Below are 21,865 nucleotides of genomic sequence, written 5' to 3'. Positions count from 1 at the left end.
ACCCCTCCTGCAGCCACCGAGTCCCTGCGTGCGGCAGGCACGGGACAGACGCCTCCCATCCATCACTTTAATGGTTGTACTCTGGAAATTAAAGCTGTCACAGCCCATCAAGGTGAACGTTTTAAGCTTGTGACATCCCTCCAGCTCCCCTCCTCCTTCCTGGTGCTCCCTGCTCTCCCTTCTCTCCTTTTCCTCTTTAACCCTCATCTTTGGATAGGGCACCCAGGATGCCTGGCATACAAGGAGAGCTGCCAGCAGCCTCTGAGGGTCACCGTCCCCCCACACTGCACAGCTGTCCACCCCTGCACTCCTCTCACTCACCCCTCTGCCCCCAGCCCCTGGTTTTCCGCCTACATTGCCATCACAGCATCTCCCAGGGAACCACAGGCAGGTATATGGAGAAAGGATTATATATATACACACATGTATACACACACACGCCTATATATAGGGTCTGCCAGGACCCTCCAGCATCCCAAGGATAAGGGAAGCCTGCTTGCATATGCGTCATGGCTTAACGCATGGCTCCTATGGAGGCAGTAGAGGGTGGCTGTTATCATCCCATTACTGTGAGTTGATCCAAGCCCAGACGGAACAAGCACAGTCCTCAGGGGATCATAGAATGGACCCAGAAATGGGCTGAGAGTGGGTCAGACACCACCATGGGATAAGCAGGGTGCAACGCAGGGAGGCTGGGTGCCCTCAGAGCTGCTGGTGCTGCCCTGCCCCCAGGCTGCAGACCACACTGGGGAAGCAACAGGAATGCATGCCCCACACCCTCCTTCCCTACCACCCGGGTGAAGGGCAGAACAGGGCAGGCTCATGGCCCTGCCATCAGGAAGGGGCAGTTTGCAGCCAAAGAAGTGCCCCGGGGCTGTTCCCAAGCAAGACACTGGCAGGGCAGTACAGGGGCAGGAGATGTAGAACCCCATCCCCTAAGGAAAAGCAGAGGCATCCGGATAACAGCTTTATAGGGGAGGGATGTGGGGAAACCCCAAGATACACACAGGAATAATTACACATTAAATAGACTCCAAACACACATAAGTTAAAGGAGGGGGGGGGCAGGCTCCCCTCAGCCCCCACGCTGCACATGGGCACAGTCTGTGTCTGCCAGCCGAGAGGCTTCCAACTCCTCACCCGGGAACCTCTTCACAACACAGAGCCCATCTTCCTCTCCGCAGTGTCCATCCCATCGTCCTCCTCTTCCTCATCCTCCTCTCCCCCTGAACAGGAGGAGTCCGGGTCATAGCCCAGCTCGGCGCTGCGGCACAGGAAGCCCGTTCCGGGGCTGCACCCCACAAACTCGGGGCTGTCACCAGCCTGTCCCTGGGGCTGGCTGGGCAGCAGACTCTCATCAGCTTTGCCAAGCCCCCGTGGCTTCTCGGGCTCCACTGCCATCCCCTGCTCCTTGGCTTTGCGGCTCCGCTTCCACTTCATGCGGCGGTTCTGGAACCAGATCTTCACCTGCTCGGGAGGGAGCAGTCGTCACACCACAGCCACGGGTACCCATCAGCACTCCCCCCACCCCAACGCACCCCCACTCACCCCATGGCCTTCCCTACATCGAAGCACCCCCAGATTGCCCTTGCTGCAGCATCCTGCGCTACTTTCGCTCTGCAGGGGGCTGTGGGGATCCCAGGGGCTGTTCCTATCCCACACTGGTGTGGGTGGGTTGGGGACAGAGGAGACCAAGTCCTCAGGATGCCACCACACATGCACGGGGACATTAAAAGAGGACTTTTAACCCCATGAGAAGCCCTCACCCACAGCGCAGGGAGAGATGGGGAGACTGCAGGCTGGGGGTGGTGGGTGGAATGAGGAGCGGGTTTCTGAGGTACCCTTAGCAAGGGAAGGGCCTGGATCCCATCGGACAGCTCTCTGCCCAGGAAAGGGGTGCCAGCGGGGCTGCTGGCAGCCAAGGGAGGGACACAGCACTGCCCTGACTTCCCACCCCACATCCCCTGCAGCAGCCCTCCGCCCCCATCCCAAGGTACCTGCGTCTCAGTGAGCATCAGCGACGTGGCCACCTCGAAGCGCTTGGGCCTGGACAGATACTTGTTGAGCTTGAACTGGTTCTCCAGCTCCAGCAGCTGCTGGCTGGTGAAGGCGGTGCGGGGCCGGCGGCACTTTCCCATCAAGGCGGACTGTGGGGTGGCTGCGGGGCACACGCACACACGGGGTCAGGGGACGGCAGGGAACAGCCCTCCGCCAGCCCTCCTCCATCACCTCCCTCCCCAGCCATGGCTTTATTGCCACCGAGATACGTTATCAGCCCTCGGTGTGCAAGCAGGATCGGTCCCGCGGCTGAAATTAACGCTGCTTTTTATTGCCTGGTCGCACAGGTGTCTGCCCAACCGCCGAGGGTTCCCTCACTGGGCTGCTATCATCGCCGGCCCGGAGCATGAGGAACAAAGGGGCCTTTGAGCAGCCCGCGTGGGGTGGCTCTGCACCGTGTTTGATCCCTGCTTATCTCCTGTCTGCTCGCTTTGTTGTCCCCAGCGCGGTCAGCTTTACTGCTTCTCCCAGCACCGCGGCAGCAACCAAACACGCAGCTTTGCAGCTGGGAGTAAAGGGCTGGAGAGGCACAGAGAGACATTAACGGGAAAGATCCTTGGCACATCCCTGCTGCAAAGCCCCCACCGCATCCCACACCCCAGCTGCAGAGCCCCGCTGCTCCTCACCTCGCCTGAGCAGGGAACTGCTCCCCAGCCAGAACATACGGAAGGCAGAGCTGTGTGGGGTGAGATGCAGCCCCACAGCCGTGCCCCACTTGGGGACAGCACAGGGCAGGGCTGTCGGAGGGGCTCACCCTCGTTGCAGGGCACAGCGCACCCACCGACGTTATCTCCCGCAGATTCCAGCTTTGATCCAGACCTGCCCATCTCACCGAGTGCCCCCCGAGCTCAGCACAAACACGGCAGTGACGCACAGCGCAGGAATTTATGAAGGGGCATTAACCCAGCGCCATCTGGGTTTGATCCCGGGTACCTGGGCGCTGGGTGGGACGGGTCAAACAGGCAGAGCCAGGGCTCGTAAACACCAATGGAATGTAGCCCAAATGACCACCGGTGCAGAGGACTGTGGCTGCTGGGATACGGCCCCTCTGTCAGCCCTGGCTTCTCCACCTTAGTGTCTCCAATCCACGCTCAGCACAATGGCGACCATCACAGACCATAATAGCCCTAGAAACCCAGGCTGCCTCCTGCCCCGCTTGCTGCTGGCAAAACCAAACCCAACCCTAAAATCCCTCTGCGTTGTTGACATGCACTCCAAGCCACCAACCTGCCCACGGCTCAGTCTACTCTGGGATGTCCTCCACAGGGAGCAGACAGCATCCTCCAGGGCTCTGCCAGCCGAGCTGTGATCACTTCCCTCCCCACCACCATCCCATAGGAAGAGGAACCCTTCAGGAAGGCTCTCCCCCTATAGCCAGCTCCCACCAAAAGACCAACAACCGCCTCAGCATCACACATTTGCTTGAAAAGGGACCCTCTCTGCCCAGACATCTCCTCGAGGATCAGAGATTGCCTCAATCCCCCTTCAGCCTAGCTGGACCAGGGCCCTCTGATGGGTGTCCAGCATCTGGCTGCAACATCAGTGAAGAAATTGATTGCCCTGGAGCAATCCCCAAGCCCAGAAGTTCTGTGAGACAGCTACCTCCTGGCTAGTTAGATAAAGCTTATAAAGAATTATTGGTTTATTTGTTACAGTTCTATCTACCTGATAACAAGGCTAATCCAAGGTTGCTATTAACCCACTTGGTTTTAATTTGCTCTGTTTAGCTATACCTCACTTAGCTTTGTGGGCTGGCAGATAAAGGAGAGGAAATGAGCAGCAGCCAGCATTGGAGGTGCTCCTCCAGATGTCAGGGCTGGGAGGACAGGTGGTCCCACCAGTATCACTCACAGCCACTTTCTGTGCAGCTTTCTGTGGGACAGCATAAGGGCACATCCCAAACCTGCTGCTCCCTGTTCCCCCATTGCTGACACAGGAGCCTCAGGTGGAGCAGTCCCACAGCCCCAACGTGCAGTCTGTCCCCAGGCAGACACCCAAGCACCAGTCCCAGCAGGCAGCCCTATGCTCTTCCTGCATCTCCCACCCTGCAGCTGTGCATCACTGCACTCCGTTCCTACAAATCTCTGCCAGAGCAGCTGTCTGCTCCCACCACTCTGCAAGCCAGGGCAAAGAAATCACAGCTCCCATTGATACTGATGCATGCAGCACACAGGGACCTAATGCTCCCCCTGTGTGGTTTGGGGAGACGGACAGGTACCCACAGTGTGTCTGAGCCCTGGTTTCAGGGACCCAGGCTGGGAGCAGAGGACCCAAAACCTTCTTGCTCCTGCATGCAGAGCTTCCCCACCAGCATCTCACTCCGCATTGCAGTAGTAGAGGCCCCCGCAGTGGCAGCTGGCAGGGAAGGCACCACGGATACAACAGCAGGAGTGCTTCTCTGAGCAGCCCCAGCCCAGGTCTGTGCAGGTACCCACTGCCTCAAGCCACCTACCCCGTGCTTTGCAACCCCAACCCCACAACACATGCAGATGAGAGCAGAGCGAGCGCATGCAACGCATCCCACAGCTGCTCCAGCTTAGGGGCTGTCCTGCACCATCCCCAGGGACCAAAGCACACCATGCCTACAGAACACCTCCACGTGCAGACAAAGGAGGAAGTCATTCATGGTTCAGTCCTGGAATCTCCTAAGAACACAGAACAAGGTGACCTCCCTTGGAGCGCCCCAAAACAAGCCCAAGGAGGCTTCCAGATTGGTGTCTCCCATGTCTGCCCACTGCTACCCAGAGAGATACACACGGCCATGAGCAGCAGCATGGAAACCTGTGCTCAGCCTCTGGAAGCATCAGCCAGGCAGGTCCGTCTGTCCATCCATGGGCTGAGTGCTTGGGTAGGGACTCAGGAACAGGAGAAGGCATGCTGGAAAGAGACCTCTTGTGCAGCAAGCCCATGAGAGCTGGAGAAAAATCTTGAGAACTTAAGTGATCCCAATGGAATAGGACAAGGAGAAGATGAATGAGATGGTAAAGAATGAGGGCCAGGCTCTGGCCACAGCGTCTATATGGCAGAAAGAACAACATGGCAGAGGGACCAAAGGGGGCAGGATGCCCAGAACCCCAAGATGAGCACAGGTCCCAAGTCAGAAGCGATGTCTGTAGGGAGGCACAGGCATGTAGAGCACAGGCAGAAGCTGAGCTCAGAGCACAGGGACAGTGGGGGAACGTACACTGGTGAAACACAGCCGTGCATGAAACTATGTGGATGCTGAGATGCACCGAGTTGGACTACGTAGAGGAGCAGGAAGGTGCAGGGAGGTGAAGGTGCTTCACCCAACAATGACAGATGCTTTTTCCTTCCCTCACTGACACTCATAGGGGCATGCAGCCCATAGAACCGGAGGCACAACCCTTGTGCTGCTCTGTCACAGCCAGCTCAGAGCCAGCCCCATCCCACAGCCCGGGGCAGAGCCGGGGGTAAGGGAGGATGGCTGCAGGAAGGGAACAGCCTTTTTCCCTTCAACCCGATGTAACCTGAGGAAGCAGCAAAGAATGGGTCGATTCATGATATTTCTCCACTTTTGTGCTATTATTCACCCAGCCAGTTTATTAATTAACAGCCTTATCTGGCCATACTTCCCCCCCCCCCCCCCCCCCCCCTCCTTTTTTTCATTCCTTTTTTTCCTGTCTGTAAACGGCTCCCACGTTTGTAAGAACCCGACTGGCCTTTCTGCCGGCAGTGCACAGCCAAACGTCCCCCTACCCCACCTGGGTGCCCGGACCCCCACTCCCCCAGCGCAGGGCAGCACCGGGTGACCCCATCGCGATGCCAATGACAGAACCCCGCTCCGCCGAGGAACAGAGCACGCAGCCGCTCCCAGTGCTGCCCGTGGCCGCTCCGGCCGCTTCCAGCCGCTCATCCCTCCCTACTCCTACTGCATCAGGAAGCGGGGGTTCGTTCCCAACCACACCGGGTGGCATTTCTTCGTTTCGCGGTGTCGGCTGCTCTCCCCGCTTCCGTCTTTTCGTTTCCATCTCGCGGCGGAGCCCAACGAACCCGCGGCTGGCGGGCGGCGGCCAGGAAGACCCCTCCGAAGCCCCCCTAAGAGCAGCCGTGCTCTGCGGGCACCGGGACCGGCACGGCTCCCGGGTAGGGCCGGTGCTCCCCATCCACGCCGGTGCGTCCCCGGAGAGCCTCAGCCCCCAGCCCCGTCCCGCCCGACGGGACGGTCGCTCCCCACTCCCGTCTCACTCACCGTGGAAGTCGGAGAGCCTCGGCACGAGCATCCCGGCTCGGATCCACTGCTCCAGCGGGAAGGAACCGGCCACCGCCGCCTTCAGGTGCTCGGCGCCGGGCGGCGGCAGCTGGGGGAAGGCGGTGTAGGCGAAAGCGGCGTGCTGGCCCCCCAAGGCCGGCAGCGGGTACACGGCAGGCGGGTAGAGGGCCGGCAGGGTGCCCAGCCCGGGGCCGGGGAGGTGCAGCAAGCCGGGTTTGGGGACGAAGCCCGCCGGGCCGAGGGGGGTGGCGGCCTGGGGAGCCCGAGGCGAGGGGGTGTCGGTACGGCCGGCGGGGCCGGGGCTGCCCGCGGGGCTGAGCCCCGGAGGAGAGGCGCTCCGCGGCGGCTTCTCAGCCAGGAGCGCCTCGATGCGGAAGTTTTGGGACTTCTCCATGGGTTTGTGCATGGCCCGGCCGGGCCCCCCCGGCAAAACGCAGCGTGCCTCCCCCCGCCGCTCGGCTGCCAGGGCAGCGCCCGGCCGGGCAGCCCCGGGCCACCCCGGCACCGGCGGGCATTCACTCGCGGGGCCGCGCCGCGCTCCGCGGGGCTGCCCTCAGGGGCAGCCCTCCTCACCGCTCCTCCTCCCGGGCACTCGCTTGCCCGCCGCCACCGGGGGGGTTTTAACCCCCCCCTCCACCTGCCCCAGCTCCCTATTGGCTCCCCGCCGGCCCCCCGCCCCGTCGGCCCGGCCTCCCTCCCCCGGCTTCCGCAGCCCCTCGGCACACCCCGGGGCCCGATCCTGCTCTTCACACCCCGTGCCGTTCCTCTTTGCACCTCTTTGGCACGGGGACATCAGCGGGCCCGAGCTGGCTGCACGCAGGGGCCACAACCCTGCATCGTCTATCCGCCCAAGAAGCCCATGGAGCAGGTGCATACGGGCAGATTGTTATTTATTTGCTCGGTTTGGTCTTCTCCAGGTGAAGGCACCAGAAACAGGTGGAGATGAAAGCCTTGGCTGCTCTGGGACAGGCGGGTGAGCAGGAGCAGAGCTGGCCCGGACCCACCGACTCTGGCCTTCGAGGAGAGGCAGAGCATCTGGGAGCAGATCTGTGCCTGTCTATCCCTGGGGCCCACCGTTATCCCTGGGTCCCACCCTTTCCATCATACCCGTTCAGTGGGACAAGCTTCTGTCCAGCCAAGGGTCCTTTGGAAGGTAGATGAAGCAGCTGCTATCTCCCTGCTTAAATAATCTAACAGCTGAAGGGAGCTCCCATCTAACAGCTGAAGGGAGCTCCCATCTCTGTGTTTCTTTCCTCTTCACCATTTTTTTCCTACTGCTGCTGAACCCCCTGAGATTTTAGAGCAAGAGAACTGCCCGCACCCCTGCATCCTGTATCCCACCAAGGCTCCATAGAGCAGGAAGGCAGGGGCACGAGGGACTTCCCCCACCCTCCTCTGTTCAGCAGCCCCAAGGCTTTCTCTTCCTGAGCCCATCCTGCCTGGACCAGAGCCCACTGAGCTCCCTGCACCCACACCACCAAGGTCCAAAGGTCCCATTATGGATGGGACAACTTCCTCCTTCTGTTGCACAAGATCACCCCATACCCAAATCCCCGTATGGGAACAGCTACACAACAGCCATTCCCAGGAGGGCGCCCGGAACGTGGGGAGGAGAGCAGAGCCAGAAGAGCCCAGCAGAAGGGGCGGGATGCAGGCAGTGATAGATGCTGGGGTGCTGATGAGTTCACAGTCTTTAGGGGCATTAATCAGATCAGAGCTGGATTAAGGTGTCCGAGCTCTGATTAGCTTCATTTCCCGCCTCAGGAAGGAGGGAACTCACTTCCCCATCCATCAGCTCCTCTGCTGACAGCTCACCTGGTTGCTAACTAGATCTGAGGATTGCAATAAGAGAACGGGGCTGTGGCCTGGCCCTTTACCTCTGCCCCGTGCTCTCCCTAGGCAGGAGGGTCTTCGCACAGCAACCGTGGCAGCCTGGGCACCAAGCTCAGGTCACAGACCCCAGGATCTCAGCCACAGACGTCTTGATCTCACGCTCTGTGTGCAGGGAGCTGCAGAGGAGCGCTGCCCCAGGAAACGGCCCCAGTTCAGGAGGTCATCCCCATGCAAATTCCTCCTGAGTGAGGTCGAGCATCAAGCCAAAAACTAGAAGAGCAAACATCCACGTGGACACCCAGCTCTGGTGCTCAGGAACGCTAAAATCTGTAGGAAGGCACAATGTTGTGCAGAGCAGCTCACGTCCAACCATCAGCCAGCAGTGCCTTAGCTCTCAGAAGCAAGCCACAGGGGCCAGGGTAGCATCTAGGAGCACAGTTCAGTTTTACAGCCCTGCCATTTCCTCACCGTCACCTTGGGCAGCAACGTGACACCCCTCTGCAAACCAAGATCAAAGCCAGGGGTGCCGAGGAAAACCCACAGCCCGACAAAGAACTGCCAATGGGAACCAGACTCCCACCTGCCTGGGATCAAGTCTATCCCAGACACCAGGCACAGACAAGGCTGTGTCTCCCTTTGCACCCAACCTACCGTTTTGGTTGGCCATAGACCACCAAGCCCTGCTGGTGGGGTTGTGTGGCCATCTGGGTTGCCCTTGGCTTCGTGGGAGCCCCAACCATCAAGCGCTGCCCCTATCTCCGGGCTCTGGGAAGCTGCAGGAGGCCAATGGGGAAGGTAAACAACCCGCCATCCCCACGGTGATTTGTGACAAAATGAACAGACCAGAAGTCACCTGTGGGTGGCCCAGGCACGTTAACCGAGGGGAAAATAGTGCTTAATCAGCCCTGAGGCAGTGGGAGCCCTTAGCATGGGGAGCTCAGGGTCCCCAGCAGCTTGGTGGCTGTCCCCCAGGCTTTGGTCTCCAGGGGAAAGGCATCGTATCCAACAGCCTGGCATCATTCAGGAAGGTGGGGACCCTGTCAGCTCCACGACCCTCTGCTTCGCTCCTGTGGGGCTGGAGCTGCTCACTCGGAGGGAAGGGAGACAGGGCTGAGCTGTGGGTGCAGCACAGTGTGACACCCAGCGCAGCCTCACCTCCTCCCCTCTAATGGGCTTTCCATGGAGTCAGCTCCTAACCTGCTCCCAGGGCGACTGGATAAATCAGCTGCTCCTCCCAGGACCTTGGGCTCTAATTAATGTCAGCTCATTAACGAGATAACGGCCATTTATTACCTTGTCTCCCTGGCTGCTGATTAACCCTTCCCCAAAGCAGGGGGTGGCGATGGCACAGGGCAGGGATGGCAGCAGGGACTGCTGATGTCTCTGCAACGACACCCAGGGCACCTCAGTAGGGGGGCACAGACCGAAGGACGGGCAAGAAGGACCTTTCTGGCTCTGCAGAAGTGGCTGAGCGAGGAATGGATGGGATGGCTGTGGCAAGGGTTCTGCAGATTAAAGCTGCCAAGCACTTGGCCTGTCAACATCCCTGTGCCTCAGTGTCCCCACGCGGCCTCAGGGAAGAGCAAGGCCAAGACCCAGCGCTCAGCCATGCAGTCCCGAAGCCCGGCCTGGCAGAGCAGTGGGGCAGAGGGATCTGCCCAGGGAGGTGGGAGCCGTCTCTGCCCTTGACCTGTGCCTGGGCAGGAGCAGGGGGCTGAGGCACAGCACCTCCTCGCAGCAGCGTGCTGCTGGGGTAATGCTCCCTTCCATCAATCACGCGGCTCGGCGGCTCCCTATTAGCGGGAGCAGCGGCTGGTTAATCAGGCTGAGGGCTTCGGCTCGTTAAGCTGACACCTCCGTTGCGAGAGTGAGCCATGGGGGCACGCAAGGTGCCACTTATTTATTTTCTTCTTTCCCAGGGAATATATTAAACAAATTAAATTCCTGGAGTGTTGGCTCAGCACAGACCGCTCTGCGCCTGTGCCCGCCGGTGAGGGACTGCCCCCATCGCTGCTGCAGAGCCCCCCCTGCAATAAGGCACAGCCCCTCCGTTCCCACACTTCCCTCCATTCTGTGCTGGGGCCGCTGTGTGCACGGCGTCCGTGCCCAGACGTCCCCTTCACCTTCTTCAGGATCAGTGACCTCTTCAAAACCCAATGCCCTGGAGGCTTCGGATGCCATTTCCTTACTGCTGGCTGCATTTCAGCCCTGTTCCAGCTCTCTTCGGGATGATGAGCACGGATGGGGGGCTTGGACCAAGATCATCGTTTGATTGCTTATTGACCATTTGCAGCTCTTCCCTCTGCCACCACCTTTGCCTTCCCCGTCCTCCCTGCAAAACCTGTGGCAGCCCACTCCAGCCCGCTTCATCTCATCCCATCCCATGGCATCCATCCCACTGCATCCCATACCACCTCACTGCAATCCATCCTACGGCATCCATCCCGTCCTATTGCATCCCATCTCACTGCAACCCAACTCATCCCGCTATCCCCATCCCACTCCACCATCCCCACCCCTCCACAGACCCCGACCCCTTCCCCTCAGCCACAGTCTGTCAGCACCTCCTCAGCTCAGGAGCAGTCCCACCTTTTGCTGGGGAGAGGGGAGGAGGGGGGGCGGCTCCCTAGAGGTTAGCAAAGAATTAGAAATAATTTAATTTACCTCCCTGTTCGGGCGCATTTGATGAGCTGAAAGGCCCCTTGTCAAGCAGCGAATCCATCTTCCTCCAGCTTTACATCAAATTTCATTCGCTAATTAGAAACTCCTGCCCCAGAGCGTGCTGCCCCCGCCCCGGCCACCCCTTCTCCCCACCAGCACCATTATGAAAATAAATCGTTCCATTAGGCGCATTGTTGTGGCGGTGGGGCCCAGTTATTAGAGAGGGAGGGAGGGCGTGGGGTGATTTATTAAGGAAAGGGTCCTGATTAAAGCCTTCCTCATCCCACATGCCCACACGGTGCGTCCCGCTGTCCTGGGCACCCCACAGCCACGGGGAAAAGGACAGCCATGGGGATGAACAGTGCTGCAGAGATCCAGGGGTCCTGCCCCTGGAGCTGCAGTGCTCCAAAAAGTCGTTAAGAGAAATTAAGCTAATGGAAGTGAGATTGGAGGCTGGAGCAGACTGAGTTGCAGCACCCGGCGGTGCTGGGGGTTGGGGACGAGGACGATGAACCCCTTCTGGCCCTGAGATCCCCCTGCATGGGAGCTCAGCCCCGCTCTTGTCCCACAAGCAGAAGATGCTTTTGGGGTGCTCCCTTCTTCCCTATGGCAATGGCACCGCAACCCCACTGGGAGTCCAGCGCAGGGCTGGGATGGGAGCACGGCTGCAGCAGAAGGCTCTGCGGAGAGGGACAGACGGGAGGGCCGGGGCCGGGGCTGCCCCCCACCCTTGTTAACATCGCCGGGCCTTGTATCCTTTTCAAGGATGTGAATAGGGGGTGGGACCTCTCCTCCCCTGATGTGGGGCCGGGAGGGGGCGAAGGCGCTCAGACAGTGCTGGATGGGTGTGGAGCGGCCGCGATGTCCCAGATGGCAACGTGTGGGGGGGGTTCTCCCGCCGCCACATGCTCTTCCTCTCGCCCCCGCCCACAATTCACATGGTAATGAGGACAAATTGATGGGGAGACAGCCATTGTGGTACCCTCCCCGACCCGGTCCTTCTGCCGGCCACCCACCGGCATCCCCATCCATCACCACGCTGCGGCACGGGACGGGACGGGGCACCGGCGGGACCCCCCCATCGGGACTGGCATCGTTTTGTCCTCACTGTCCTTGCTATGGGGCTATATGGGGCTACGGAGCAGCTACTGGGGCTTCAGGAGGGGAAGGAGTACAAAACCTTATTTAGGAGTCCCCTCTCTTCCCCTTGCTGCCATGAGCTGAGACCCCCCCCCCCCCCCACTTCCCTGCTCCCACCCCAAAGCAGCCCCCCGTCCTCACAGCATCCTCTAAAGGGACAAAGACCATTTCCTCCGTGCCCACCGATACCCATCTGGCAATGGCACAATACCCATCTGGTCCGGCAATACCCACAGCACCACAGGGCACAACTGGCACATGAGGGGTGAGGCTCAGCACTGGGCTGCTGCTGAGCTGGAGGGGGAGCACGGCCAGGGTGTTCCCTCTGCCCCACAGCTCCCACCTCGGGCTCCCGTCACGCAGCCCCTGATTGAAATCTCACTCCATAAAGCGCCTCTCCAAGGCCTGACCCCAGGGCCCCCCGGGGACCAATTTGTCCTTCCCTGTAATAAGAACCTAATTAAATTAGCCATGCCGCCTCGTACAGCCCTTAAATTAGACGCTGCCATCGGATTGCTGCACACTCACTGTGCCACGGGGTCTCGGGAAAAGCCCTGCTCCAGCTCCACTATGGGTTCGGGGCAGGGATATGGGGTGCATACGGGGCAGGGGTGTGCAGACGGACAGGAGTGGGCAGGGCAGGAACGAAGGGCTGCTGGGGTGGTCCCCAAACTGAGCACAGGGTGTGGGGTGGGATGGAGAGGGGACCCCGACAGCGTGGCAGTACCCCATGTAGAACATCTCTCTCCCGAAGCTGCCGGCCCGGCTCTCAGCGTGCTCTGCTCACCCTGGGGGCTGCAGGCTGACCGCATTGCCCCCCCTCCAGGGTTGGCTCCCCCCACACCACAGCTCGCAGCACCCGCCTGGGAGATGACAGATTTATTGGGCCGTGTCCCCGACCAGGAAAGGTACATCCAGTGAAGAGACAAAAGTACACCTGCTGTCGGCTCACTTCGCCCTGGACAACAATCACCATCAAAAGTGTGCTTTAAAATAATCTTTAAATAATTTCTGCTTTTCATAAAAAAAAAAAAAAGAAACAAAAAAACCCCACCCCCCCCTCCCAAATTAACCAGCTTGCCCACCCCTCCCGTTCCCTTCTTACCCTGCACGCGCCCATGGTGCCTCCCGGCTATGGTACATACAAAGAGCAGATAAATAAATAAAGACGTGTGACTGTGGCTGTGGCTCTGATGGGACCCCCCCAGGCCCCCAGAGCGGGCAAGCAGCAATGAGATACCCTGAGGGTGTGGGGTGCTGGGGCAGGAGGGCAGCACCTGCGGGGTGTTGGTAGCTTTGGGGTGCAAACGCAGGGAGCCTGGGGAGGGCGAGGAGGGAGCCGCTTCCTCCGTGCTGCCCCTGCTGGGCTGCATCCCCCGGGGTGTGATCCCAGAGCAGCTCCCCCGTGCTGTTATACTGTCCCTGCAGGCAGGATGGCTGCGCTGCTGCCTTTGGCTCCCGTTTCCAAGCCTGCTGCCCTGGCAGCACCCACGCAACCAAGTCACGGGTCTCGTGCCGCGTCCACGCCATCCCCTCCGTACAAGGCTCTGGTTTGGGTGCGCCTCTCTTTCGGTCCCAGTACCCGCATCCCCTTCTTTCCAGCTGCCACAATCCAGGGCTGGGAACGGCACCACCCCACAAAGCGCCCGGCACTCCCTCTCCAAGTCTCCCCATACGGCTGCAGCTACCGGGAGCCCCGGGTGCAGCCTCCGTTCCCCGCTCCCCAGCCCTGCACACGCACACGCACATCGCACGCACACACACACAAATAGCAGCATGTGGATCCCACCAGCAAAGGGGTGAGGAGGGGGCGTGCGGGGCGAAGCCCCCGCGGCTCGGGGGTGGATGCGGCCCCCCATCCCAATGTGGGCACAGCCGGGGTTGGGTCGCCGCGCCGCCACCTCCTCCGCCGGTACACCCTCAGCTCTCGGCCCGGGGCGCCCCCAGCGGGTGGAAGCTGTCGGGGGGCAGCAGCATCCTGCCCAGGCGGTAGAGCAGCCCCGAGTACCAGTGCACACCGTCGCCCTGCACCCCCGGCCCCCCCAGCAGGCTGTGGTACAGCCGCAGCGGCCAGAAGGCCATCTGCGCCAGCTGCTGCTCCCGCACCAGGGCGAAGCACGAGGCCACCACGTCGTCCACCACCAGCGTCCCGTGTCGCGTCAGCGGGGCGTAAGCCCCCACGTCCGTCCGGCCCCTCACCCCCACCACTTCGGCGGGCTGCAGCCCCCCCGAGCCCACCGCCACCAGCACGAAGTGTCCGGGCTGCACGTGGCTGGCGAAGGTGGGGCGGAATTGGGCGGCGGGCGCCGAGGCGTTGTCGGCCACGAAGAGCAGGTGGGTGGGCGTCAGGGCCAGGCGCCGGGGCGGCTGCCGCGTCTCGATGACGTGGAAGGCAGTGAGGGCGCGCGGCTCCTTGTCCAGGAAGGCCAGGAAGTCGCTGTAGGTGGGCCGGCCCGCCCCGTCCATCGCCAGCACCCGCTGGCCCGGCCGCAGTGCCCACAGTGGCGTCCGGGCACCGTTCTCCAGCGTCGCCAGCGCCCGCCCGGGGAAGCAGCCGCCCGTCTTCGCGGCAGCCGAGTGCTCTGCACGGGGAGAGAGCAAAGGAGAGGGTTACCCGTCTGCAAGACCCCCAGCATCACCGCACGACGCACGGAGGCCCCGTGCTGCCCGGCGAGGATAACGCTGCCCTGGCATTGCCGATGCGCACAGCTCCCTGCACGCAGCCCCGCGTCTGCCACCGTGCCGCCAGGGGTGCCGAGCTGTGCCTGCCAGTGCCCGTGACCCACCGCGGTGCTGCTCTGCAAAGCAGGGTCCCCAAACCTTCTGGCACGGGGAGCGCCCAGGGCAAAGGGCAGCCCCAGGGCAAAGGGCAGTGAGAACGCACAAGGCAGCGGGGAGGCACCCGAAGCTGCAAGCCCTGCACTGTGTGCCCAGGATGTGTGGGAACCGCCTGCCTGTCTCCTGCCTGCCTGGGTACGACTCAGGGATGCGGAAAGGAGCAGCGGTGGGGTGCAGCACCCAGCACTACAGGTTGCCCCCATCCCATGCTGCAGCCCCCTCCTCCCGCCTGTTGCTCACTCCACCCTCCCTACAACCCACTCTCTGAGCTGCAGGGAGGGGTCACAGCCCACAGCGGGGACAAGTCACCGGGCTCTCAGACAGGGAACACCGTCTGACCCAGTTAGGGAATGCTGGCTCCCCGAGGAGTGGTGTTCAGCCCCCCTAGCAGCCCTGTCTCTCCCACTCCTCTCTTAGGTTCTATGCGATGCCCTCCCACCGCTGGGGCACCTCGCCCAGGATCCAGCCCCAACCCACCCCGCTCCCGACCTAACCCAGCAGCCTTCCCCCAAGATCACACAGCCCCCAGCCCCATGAAGAGAGTCACCCATCTGTGGGACAGAATCCTTTTATTGCTCAGACGAGGTGCGGCGTCTGCCCCGTGCCTGCTCCCAGCAAGGGACAGGTCCCCGGTCCTGCACCCCACATCCCCAGGCAGGGGCTGGCAGGAGGAGAATGGGGGTACCTGGCAGGAGCAGGGGCACAGGCACCGGGCACGGAGGGGTGCGCGGGTGCAGGGGGACCCAAAGGGACGCAATACATACACCAGGCCACGCGGCCATCCGTACAAAAATAAAAGCCATTTACTACGAGGCAGCCCGGCTGCCTTCTGTACACAGCGCTGGGGGGCTGGGATCTGCGCCCCACAGCCTCCACCACACAGCCCCGGGGTTCCCCTGGCGTTAGGGATAAATACGGGGGATCCACATTCACGGGAGATCGCTGCTGTGAGCGACGAGGCTCCGACCCGTCCCCCAAAGCCCTCCAGGAGCTCGGGGCCCCACTCGCGGCATCTGTCTTCCATCAGTCCGGGGGGCGCTCAGAGCCTCGGTCCTTTTCCAGGGGTACAGCCCCACTCCTCAGGCCAGCCCCCACGCGCCGGGGTCACGGTCCTCGCTCTGGAGCCCGGCCCCGCTCCTGCGGCCAGCCCCGCCGGGCACCCCGGGACGGGGAAACCCCGGCGCTTCGCCCACGCTTCGTCCCTCTGCTGCGGGGCCGCGTCGCTCCCTCTCTGCGCCGCGGTCGCCCCACGTCCATCGCGGGCCGTCCTGGCATCGGGGATGGGATCAGCGCGGGGGGACCGGCTGCCGTCGGGGGGCGTCGGGCCGCTGGGCGCGGGCTAGGGCGGTACGACAGGCACAGTGCGCTGGGAGCCCGGCTCCGTGGGTGTGCGCGGCCGTGGGCGGGCCCGGCGCCGCGGCTGCCCCCACGCACACGCCGTCCCGCGAGCGGCGGGGAGCCCTCCCGACGCGTCCCGGCAGCACGCACGGGTGCCCCGCGCCGTGCGTGGGCCGCTGCTGCCCTCTGCCGCACGCAGCCAGCGCGGCCGGGAAGGGCCGGGAGGGGCCGGGGGTTGCGCGGGACCCCGAGAACGGCTCCCGTCTCCCCGGCGGCGCACCCCGCACCGTCACACCCTACGGCATCGCCCCTCACGGCACCGCCCGAGAAGCGAGCAACGCCAGCGAGCGCAGCACCCAGCCCTGTTCCCAGCTTCCCGCAGCCCCCAGCACCCCTCCACAGCAGGAGCCTGACTGCAGGACGCCTTTCTGGCGCGTCCTTGTCCCGCAATGGCCATAGGACACCCTGGGGTTGGCTGGGTGCTGCTGTGGAGGACAGGGCTGGACGCGGGCTAAGGGACTGCAAGGGTAGGGGAGGCAGCAGTGACGGGCACACGGGGGGAAAAGGGCGTGTAGGGCGAGGAAAGGGTGGAGAGAGTGGGCTCTGCTGGGGATACACAGGGAATCTGCTCCGTGGCACTGCTGGACGCAGAGCTGTGCCTCACGCCCGGCCCCGCTGCCTGGCACGGCACTCCCCTAGCGGCGCCCCATCAGCCAGGCAGGCACACAGCACGCTGCAGCACGGGGCCGCCCCCCAGCCCCGCCGTCCCCTCCGTCCTTACCTGACTTGACGGAGCAGTGGATGTGCGCCTTGGACTCGTAGTAGACCCAGTCAAAGCCGGCCTCCACAGCCAGGCGGGCAAGCATGCCGTACTTGTTGCGGTCCCTGTCTGACGTCGTGATGTCCACGGCTCGGCCCTCGTAATGCAGCGACTCCTCCGAGTGGTGGCCGTCCTCATCCCAGCCCTCCGTCACCCGCAGCTTCACCCCCGGCCACTGGTTCATGACGGAGATGGCCAGGGAGTTCAGGCGGTCCTTGCAGCGCTGCAGGGCGGGGGGCACAGTCAGTAAAGGGCTTTGGGGTGGGGGTTCTGCCTAAGTCGCACTGTGCCTCCATCGCTGCCCCAGGGGCACAGCGGCCTCACAACCTCATCCGTCCTATCCACATGGAGTGAGCCCACTTCCTCATGTCCCTGACACAAGGACCGAGGAGCAACAGCAGGTCCTCAAAGCCCCACAGCTGGTGGCCATAGGGGCCAGACAAGCGCGTTGTCTGGCTTTGTCCTGTCCTTTTCTCACCCCAAAGCACCCCTCAGAGATGCAGCCCTGTCCACTTCCCCCAGCACAGCAGCTCCACCTGCAGCTGCGTGATGGTGGGGATCAAACCTGGGCCAGCTCCGCAAGTACAGCCTGCGCTATGGGTCCCTTCTCTGCCTGTAAGAGGGATGGAGGTCGGATGGAAAAGGTGCACAGAAAGTGATACGGATGGTACTGAAGTGCTTCTGGATAAAACAGGGTGGGTGGGCTATGACTGCACAGTGGGGGTATAGGAACAAAAAAAAAAAAGGACCAGTTGTGGTCCCATACGGGGTAAGTGTTGGGAAGCATGAAATGACACAACGGGGCAGCAGGCTAAAAGCAGATACTGTGGGGGATGCTTCATGCAGTCACAGCCCGGTGCTGGATCTCCTGCTGCAGACTGTCACGCTGGCAGCAGCACACGCAGGTCATGAGACAGCACCACAGAGAGCATGAAGCGGGGCTATAGACCTGCTGCTGGGCGCACGGAGGCTCAGAAAGGCCCTCGCACTGCTCCTGCAGGGAGCTGCCCCAGTAGGTTTGCCCTCTCCCTGTCCCCCATCACCCGTCCCTATCCTGGGGTGCTGCTCCAGGGGAACTCCGCTCGCCCTTGGCACGGTGTGAGCCGCGGGGAGGGCAGTGCCCGGCAGGCCTTTGCTCCACATGGGGCAGGGGAGCGCCTCTACCCTCGTCTCGTGGCTCCCTGGGCGTGGGGAGATAAGGCAGGAAGGTGTTGGACAAACAGTGCCCAGGGGAGGGGAGGAGAAGGGAGGGGAGCGACTTTTGTCCTCAGCAAGCACCACCGCGGTGCCACTCCGCGCAGGCACGAGGACTCCAAGGACCCCAGTGAGAGGGTTCGGGGCCGTGTCCCGCAGAAGTGAGGAGCCCCCGGTGCCGCACTGCGTTGTTCCAGGTGTCCCCTCACCACCCCGCTCTGGGACCCCACCGTTCCCCCCACCCTCCCGGTGCTCCCTGCAGGGGACGCACGCGCACACCGAGACCCTCCAACTTCTGTCCCCCGCCGGGGCGCCGCCTGCCATCACCCCAGGGACGGGCCACCTTGCCCCCGGCGGTGTCCCCGCAGCCCCGAGCCGGGCGGTCCTGCCTGTGCCCTCGGCGGCCAGCAGGTGTCAGAGCGGGTAGGGAGCAGGAGAGGACCGGCGGGCAGCAGGTACCGGCGGCCAGGAGCGACGAGAGGTGACAAATAGGGAGAGAGAGGGAGAGCGGGTGGGATGCGCAGGGTGCGAGCAGGGACGGGCAAGACAAGAGAAGACCCTGGGGAGGTCAGGCTGGGCTGAGCGGAGAGCTGCTCTCTGCCACTCGGCACTGGCATCACTCCTTTCTCATGCCCAGACTGTGGGCAGGACCGCGTCCCGTAGCAGAAGTCAGACGTTTTGGGAAGGACTGGGGGAATGACACAGCTCCGGGGTAGGGCAGAGCCAGTGGGAAACGCGGGACGCTCCGCTGTGCCCATCGCCTCAGCACTGGGGTGCAATGGGCCACAGCTGTCCCCGAGCACAGAGCACGGACAGGAGAAGAACGGTCACCCTACATCCGCCCCCAGGTGAGGTTTATCCCAGAGAAAGCCAAAAGTCCCACTGCAAGCTCCCCGTGAGCAACTCTTCACTTCTGCAAGGATGGTCTCCGCACCACGAGGGACTGCGAGGGGTGATGGGGAGCGGTGTGGGGTGGGGACACGGCGGGGGCAGGGGGCCGGGGACATTCCTGGGCCGAGCTGCGGGGAGAGGTGAGGCAAGCTCTGCCTCCAGCCTTATCTCAGCACCTCCGAGTGGGACCAGCAAGAGCAAACACACTGGAATTCTTGAGGAAGATGAAATGATAAAGTAAAGGCGGGCAGAGAGCAGCACTACCCACCCCCCTAAGCGGGCGGCATCTTCCGGCTGCCTGGGACACCCAGACCCTTGGACTTGGGGAAAGAAAACAGGTTTGAAGTGAGTCAACAGCAGTAAAAGCCAGGGCACTGGGGGAAGGGATGAGGAGTTGGGTCAATGGCTTTTGCCAGCCCATGGCAGGGCACGGTGCCCGAGCTCCTATATCTGGGAGCATCTCCTACAGCCAGTGGCACAGGATGAGCCCGGAGGGCTGTGGGATGGAAGTGAGCTACCAGAAGTCACGCCATCTCCTCGGCAATGGGGACAAACCTCAGGACACTGCGGTACCCACAGTACCCTCAGGTCGCAAAGGCTGGCAGAGCTCACCGCTTCCTCAGCGTCCCTGGGCACGAAGCTGTTCTGCATCGGGGCTGCAGGCTCCGGGGATCAGCAACTCACAAGGGGGAACTCAACCCCTCTGCTTCATCCCTTGGTCTGAAAACCTCCCCGTGCCACAGCCCCTGCCCTTGGGGACCTGCCCTTGGGGCACACGGGGTTACAGAACTGTCAAGCCAGCACCCGTGCCATTCTCCTTTTCTTGTCACCAGCGCCTCGGGCAGAGTCCATGGCCAGAGCCCGGCTCAGCTGCTGCCACGGGGCCATCCCGCTCACACGCCCATCCCCAGCCCTGGGGTGCAGCGGGCACCCGTCTGCTCCCCGCCTCCCCCAGCAGCTCGCTCGGGCTGTAACCCCACACTGAGGCCGATGGCCAGGTTTCTTATAGCAAGGCCGTGTGGCTCCTTATCTGCATTCCTGAAACCCTCAGGCATTCTCCTGGCAATATTAAAACACAGAGTAACCTTCGTCCGGCATCACCCCCTCCACCCGCTGCCGTCCCGTCTCCCACCCCCCCCGCCCCCCGCCTCTTCTTCCCGCTGGCTCAGGGCACTTTGAAGCTGAATGCAACAGCAGAGCATTTGCAAAAACAGGTTGTGCCCTTCTCCATACCCAGGAGGGGCAGCCCGCTGCCAGGCACCCTTTGCCATCCTACTCTGAACGCGAGGGAAGCGGGGGCACCGAGGCACAGCACCGGGGACGAGGACAGCGGGCGGGATAAATTCGCTGCTCTGCCCACTCGTGGCCAGCACGCCGGGCTCCGTGCGCTCCCGCTGTGCCCCCCAATACGCAGAGCAGAGGTGCACAGGCAGGATGGGCACGGCGGGGCGGGGGGCTGCCAGCCCGGGGGACAGCGGGACTCGGTTCGGGGGACGGCAGAGCAGCGTGCGAGCAGCTCGGGGGCACCAGGCACACCTCGCGGCGCAGCAGCCGTGGGTGCTGCCGCCTCGGGGGCCGGGGTACCGCCGGCTCCGGCTCCGACGCGCCCAGCCCCGCCGAAGGGGAAGAGCAGCGCGGCGGAGCGGGGAGACGGATGCCCGTGCGGCACCGGGATGCCCGGGGCAGGATGGGGCGGCCGCAGCGCCGGTCTCCGCCTCCCGCCCGAACGAACGGGCCGTGCCGGCGGCGCGGTGCCCGCAGGTGCCCGGCGCGGGGGGAGAAGCGGGCGGCGGCGGGGCCGTACCTGGGTCATGAGCCGGTCGGCGCCGGTGTTCTCCTCGTCCTTGAAGATGATGTCGGGGTTGTAGTTGGGCGTGAGCTCCTTGAAGCGCTCCGAGTTCCGCGCGATCTTGCCCTCGTAGCGCCCGCTGGCCCCCAGCGTCTTCTCGGGCACGTTGGGGCTGAACTGCTTGTAGGCGAGCGGGATGAGCTTGCGGGGCGGCCGGCGGCGGCTGCCCACAACCCTGCCCGGCCCGCAGCAGCGCACGGCCGGCGCCAGCAGCAGCGCGCACCCGCTCAGCAGCAGCAGCAGCCGCGCCGGCTTCATGGCGCGCCCGGCGGCCCCGGGGCGGCCCGAGGGGGGACCGGCGGCTCCGGGGGCCCCGCTAGGCTCGGCCGCCGCTCCCGCCGCCCGCCCCGGGGCTCCCCATGCGGCGCGCAGGTGCCGGTGCGGGTGCGGGCGCGGCGGCTGCCCGGCGCGCTCCGGCTGCCCGGTGCGGCGGCCGCCCGCTGTCGTGCCGCTCTGAGCCGCCGTGCCCCGGCGGCGGCAATAAATAGCGAAGGGCCGTTTGTTTTGGCAGGAGAGCGGCCGCTTGCGGGGCGCGGGGCTCGGCGCCGCCGGAGCCCCCCGCGGTTTGCGCCCTGGCGGTCAGCGCTGCGGGGCCGGGGCCGGAGCCGGAGCCGGAGCGGGAGCCGCCGCTGCCTCCGCTCCCCGGGCAGGAGTGAGAGGGGAAATTGAAGAGATCCGGGACCGGGAACCGCCAGGACCGCACCCTGCCCGTGTCCCAGCCTCCCAGCGCCCTCCCTCCCTCGCCTCCTCCCCGCGGAACCTGCCCCGGGCCGCCCGCAGCCTCCTCCCACCGGCCGAGCCCCGCAGCCCACCCCGCCACCTGCCCCTCGGGGCCGCCCCCGCCGCCCGCCCGGCCCGACGCCCCCCGCCAACGGGACACCCCCGGGCACGAGGTGGCACCCCCGGGGCTCCGGCCCCCGCCGCGCCGCCCGCTCGCCAGGGGCCCGGGCCTGCGGGCGGGGATCAAACAGAGCAGGGAGGCAGCTGGTTGAAATTTAACCACAATATTCTC

The 21,865-nt window shown here is 63.5% G+C and overlaps 2 protein-coding genes across 2 annotated transcripts; both read right to left on the bottom strand.

The window, feature by feature from the left end:
* Positions 1–954: 954 nt before the first annotated feature.
* On the bottom strand, positions 955–6,883 carry MNR2 (homeodomain protein). The gene is made up of 3 exons (XM_015290077.4): positions 6,269–6,883; positions 1,998–2,158; positions 955–1,467 (listed from the first exon to the last, which is right to left on the bottom strand). The coding sequence occupies exons 1-3, from the start codon at positions 6,693–6,695 to the stop codon at positions 1,153–1,155; spliced, it is 903 nt and encodes a 300-aa protein (XP_015145563.2). The 5' UTR covers positions 6,696–6,883; the 3' UTR covers positions 955–1,152.
* Positions 6,884–12,787: 5,904 nt separating this feature from the next.
* On the bottom strand, positions 12,788–21,507 carry IHH (indian hedgehog). The gene is made up of 3 exons (NM_204957.3): positions 20,809–21,507; positions 16,881–17,142; positions 12,788–14,505 (listed from the first exon to the last, which is right to left on the bottom strand). The coding sequence occupies exons 1-3, from the start codon at positions 21,109–21,111 to the stop codon at positions 13,844–13,846; spliced, it is 1,227 nt and encodes a 408-aa protein (NP_990288.1). The 5' UTR covers positions 21,112–21,507; the 3' UTR covers positions 12,788–13,843.
* Positions 21,508–21,865: the final 358 nt, after the last annotated feature.

Source organism: Gallus gallus, chromosome 7 (genome assembly GCF_016699485.2).
Source record: "Gallus gallus isolate bGalGal1 chromosome 7, bGalGal1.mat.broiler.GRCg7b, whole genome shotgun sequence".
NCBI classification, from domain to species: domain Eukaryota; kingdom Metazoa; phylum Chordata; class Aves; order Galliformes; family Phasianidae; genus Gallus; species Gallus gallus.
This window is presented reverse-complemented; position numbering and strand designations above follow the sequence as displayed.

Bases quoted from the DNA above. Each gene is read 5' to 3' on its own strand.
- MNR2 (XM_015290077.4), bottom strand. From the start codon at position 6,695: ATGCACAAACCCATGGAGAAGTCCCAAAACTTCCGCATCGAGGCGCTC. The intron at 2,159-6,268 runs GTGAGTGAGACG...TGTGCCCCGCAG, and splicing joins GAGGCTCTCCGACTTCCACG to CCACCCCACAGTCCGCCTTG. The intron at 1,468-1,997 runs GTACCTTGGGAT...CCTCCCGAGCAG, and splicing joins TGATGCTCACTGAGACGCAG to GTGAAGATCTGGTTCCAGAA.
- IHH (NM_204957.3), bottom strand. From the start codon at position 21,111: ATGAAGCCGGCGCGGCTGCTGCTGCTGCTGAGCGGGTGCGCGCTGCTG. The intron at 17,143-20,808 runs GTACGGCCCCGC...CCCGCCCTGCAG, and splicing joins CCGACCGGCTCATGACCCAG to CGCTGCAAGGACCGCCTGAA. The intron at 14,506-16,880 runs GTAAGGACGGAG...CTCCCCGTGCAG, and splicing joins CCACTGCTCCGTCAAGTCAG to AGCACTCGGCTGCCGCGAAG.